Source organism: Volvox carteri, assembly GCF_000143455.1.
Source record: "Volvox carteri f. nagariensis unplaced genomic scaffold VOLCAscaffold_49, whole genome shotgun sequence".
Taxonomy (NCBI): domain Eukaryota; kingdom Viridiplantae; phylum Chlorophyta; class Chlorophyceae; order Chlamydomonadales; family Volvocaceae; genus Volvox; species Volvox carteri.
In genome coordinates, this window is record NW_003307592.1 from 662,510 (window position 1) to 665,954 (window position 3,445).

Genomic DNA, 3,445 nt, shown 5'->3' on the forward strand with positions numbered 1-3,445 from the left:
GAGGAGGGGGGAAGGGGTAGGCGGCTTCTGTGTAGCTGCTCCCGTGCCTGCCCTCTCCGACGATGTTGTTTTCCTGCTGCTGCTGCTGCTGCTACTGCTGCTGCTGCTGCAGCTGTTGCTACTGCTGCTGCTGCAGCTGTTGCTACTGCAGCTGCTGCTACTGCTGCTACTGCTGCTGTTGCTGCTGCTGCTGCTACTGCTACTGCTACTGCTGCTGCTGCTGCTGCTGCTGCTTCGCAGCTCCCCTCTCGTTTTTAGACTCTCCGGCTACTGATGGTTGCTGGTGGTTGTTGTTGCAACCCATCCCTCCCCCCTTCCTTCGCCCCGCCCCGCCCCAGGTTGGCTCGGTCAACAACACGTTCGGTATCCGGGGTGTCGACCAGTACTGCTTCTACTTCAAATCCATTGAGGACGCGGGCCGGCTTAGGGCTCGAGTGTCCGAGTGCTTCGAGCGGGCAGCGCTGCCTGCCACCCCAGAGGAGGTGTGTGTGTGGGAAGGGAGGGGAAGGAGGGGAGAGAGCGGGGGGGGGGGGGGATATCTGTGTGATGTGCGTGTGTGTGCCGTACCTTGGCGGGGTAGTGGCTACATAACAGTAATGTAGAGAATGGTAATGTCTTTCCAGGTGATGGTGTGATACATGGTTTGATATGCATGTGGGGCCCACTCCGACCCTGACACGATCCTGACAAACAGGAAACAACGCGTCCCAGCGGGTCCAAATAGATCGATCCGACCGAAATTGTCATCATTCTCGAACTGCTCTCTTCCAACCCGAACCTGCGTTCGGTTGACTTTCCCGAACGCACTCTCCACACGGCACAATATGCACGTGTGTGTGTGTGTGTGTGTGTGTGTGTGTGTGTACAAACCTCCCCGGTGTCCAAACTGTCTTTTCACTTGTCATGTATGTATGTATGCATGTATGTATGTATGTATGTATGTATGTATGTATGTATGTATGTATGTATGTATGTATGTATCTATGTATCTATGTATCTATGTATCTATGTATCTATGTATCTATGTATGTATGTATGTATGCATGTATGTGCTGCCTACAGGAACGCAAGAAGCTGCTCACGTTTGTGGTGGTGGGCGGGGGCCCCACGGGCGTCGAGGTGGCGGCGGAGCTGTACGACATGATTGAGTGCGACCTGTCGAAGCTTTACCCTAACATTGTCAAGGACGTGAGTCCCCGCTTCGAATCCTCCCTTTTGGGCTTTTTAAATTTTTTAACCTAGCGCTACGTACAGTATTTGGGGAAGGTATTGACCCGCCTCCTGAAGTCGTGGGAGCTGGCTGTGGGGCCCAGTTTGGAGGGAGCGGCTTATGAGGGCCCTATGAAGCGGTATGAATAGCGGTACTGGGGACCGTCCCTGGGTTGGGGGTTATCCATCTGCTCTCTCTCTCTCTCTCTCTCCCTTGGGCTGATGTGCCCTGGCAGGTAAGGGGGGGGGGAGAGGAGGGGAAGAGGGGAGGGCCACCTAAAGGGGGGCCGGTTTCGGAAAGGGGGCGGTTTCGGAGCTCCAGAAGTGTCGCAGCAACCACTCTCTCAGCGGTGTGTGTGTCGATGTTCGGATATGTACGGGGCCGGCGGACGGACACAGCGTGGACGGTGCACACGCGACGGCCGCCTGCTCCCTCGTTTCCTTCTCCTTCTCCTTCGTCTCCCACCCCGACCGATATCCCCCCGATACCCCCCGGCTGCCGGTGATGCCGCCACCGGTCCGCTCTCCGCGTCCTTCATCCCCAGGTCTCGATTCAAATTGTGGAGCTGATGGATCACGTGCTGTCAACGTACGACAGGGCCATCTCCATTTACACTGCCGAGCAGTTCAAGCGCGCAGGTGTGCCTGGGGGTGTGTGGCGGGGGGGGGGGGTCTGTGCGACTGTCTGTGTGTCTGCTTTCCTGGCTGGGTGCTGGAGGCCGCTGGGGGCCTTGCTGGGAGGTGGGTGGTAGGTGGTGGGGTGGGGTGGCATTAAGGAATGCTGCCGGGCCTCCCCTGCGGAGCGGCATTGGGACAGCAGCTCCAGATCCTGGACATGACAGAGCAGTACGGGGCGGGGCAGTACGGGGCGGGGCAGTACGGGGCGGGGCAGTACGGGGCGGGGCAGTACGGGGCGGGGCAGTACGGGGCGGGGCAGTACGGGGCGGGGCAGTACGGGGCGGGGCAGTACGGGGCGGGGCAGTACGGGGCGGGGCAGTACGGGGCGGGGCAGTACGGGGCGGGGCAGTACGGGGCGGGGCAGTACGGGGCGGGGCAGTACGGGGCGGGGCAGTACGGGGCGGGGCAGTACGGGGCGGGGCGGGGCAGGAAAGGGCAGGGCAGGGAAGGGGCTGTATTGGAGACTGGTGGGTAGCTTAGGGTTGGATCATGGCTCTTGCTGTTGTACCCTTCCTCTCCACACATACATACACACATGCACACATACTGTGCGCTGAACTGTGTGTCTGGTCATTCGTTCCTTGCCGCACCACCACCAGTCTCCCCTCTCCCCTACCCCTTCTCCCCTACCCCCCCCTAAACCCCCTACCCCCCCCCTCTACCCCCCGCCTCCCAGGCATCAAGCTGGTTCTAAACAGCCGGGTGGCGGCCGTTGAGGACGGCTGTGTTCGGGTGGTCAACAAGGCCAACGAGGTTACGGAGATAAAGTGAGGGGGGGAGGAGGGGCGTAGGAGGAGGAGGGGCAGGGAAAGGGGGGGCCGAGGAGAGGGGGAGAGCGGTAGGAGGCCACCTCCTGCTGGCCAGTGGAGCGGCGCTACATAGTCTTTTCCCCCCCAGAAACCCCCCTCAGGGGCGACCAGCTGACGGACGGACGGACGGACGGACGGACGCCCAGCTGTGCTGCTGCGTGTGAACTGGGCCCCATGGTTGTCTTGACCAATCACTTGCATGATGCTGATGTTGTTCCGTTATGTCTCCCCTGCCCTCTCCCCCCCCCCACACACACACATTCCCCCGGCTAGGTTCGGAGCCTGTGTGTGGGCGACGGGTATTGCGATGAACCCCCTGATACGGCAACTTCAGGAGAAGCTGCCTGGGCAGTCGCACTTCAGGTGTGTATGTCTGTATGTATGTGTTAGTGTATCTACGTATGTGTTTGTGTGTCTGGTGGGTTTTAGGAGAAGGGCGAGCTGGGCTCTGAGGGGGACGGGGAGGGGCGGAGGAAGGAGGCCCTCGCAACTAGCCCAACAGTGGCCCCTATTCCCTGCCCTCCGCGGTCCTCAGGTCGGTCCTGACTGACGAGTGCCTCCGGGTGAAGGGCAGTGATGGCAGCATCTGGGCGTTGGGGGATGCGGCCACCATTGACCAGCCCAAGGTGAGTGGCTGGGTGGCTGCGTGGGAGGGGAAGGGGGGAAAGACGAAACACACACGAGTGAAGCTGCTGCCAGGGCAAAAGAGTGTACCAAACGTAAAACTGACCGAAAGGCGTGCGTGAAGA

General features: G+C 60.4%; 1 protein-coding gene across 1 annotated transcript in view; it reads left to right on the forward strand.

Annotated features, from left to right (window-relative positions):
- The window catches only part of VOLCADRAFT_76599 (uncharacterized protein), an 8,965-nt gene that overhangs the window by 1,798 nt on the left and 3,722 nt on the right, over positions 1 to 3,445 (forward strand). The window contains exons 4-10 of the mRNA XM_002955146.1: positions 4 to 138; positions 339 to 482; positions 1,063 to 1,179; positions 1,755 to 1,848; positions 2,564 to 2,654; positions 2,970 to 3,059; positions 3,232 to 3,334. Coding sequence (XP_002955192.1) covers positions 4 to 138; positions 339 to 482; positions 1,063 to 1,179; positions 1,755 to 1,848; positions 2,564 to 2,654; positions 2,970 to 3,059; positions 3,232 to 3,334 — 774 coding nt within the window. The remainder of the gene's footprint in view (positions 1 to 3; positions 139 to 338; positions 483 to 1,062; positions 1,180 to 1,754; positions 1,849 to 2,563; positions 2,655 to 2,969; positions 3,060 to 3,231; positions 3,335 to 3,445) is intronic.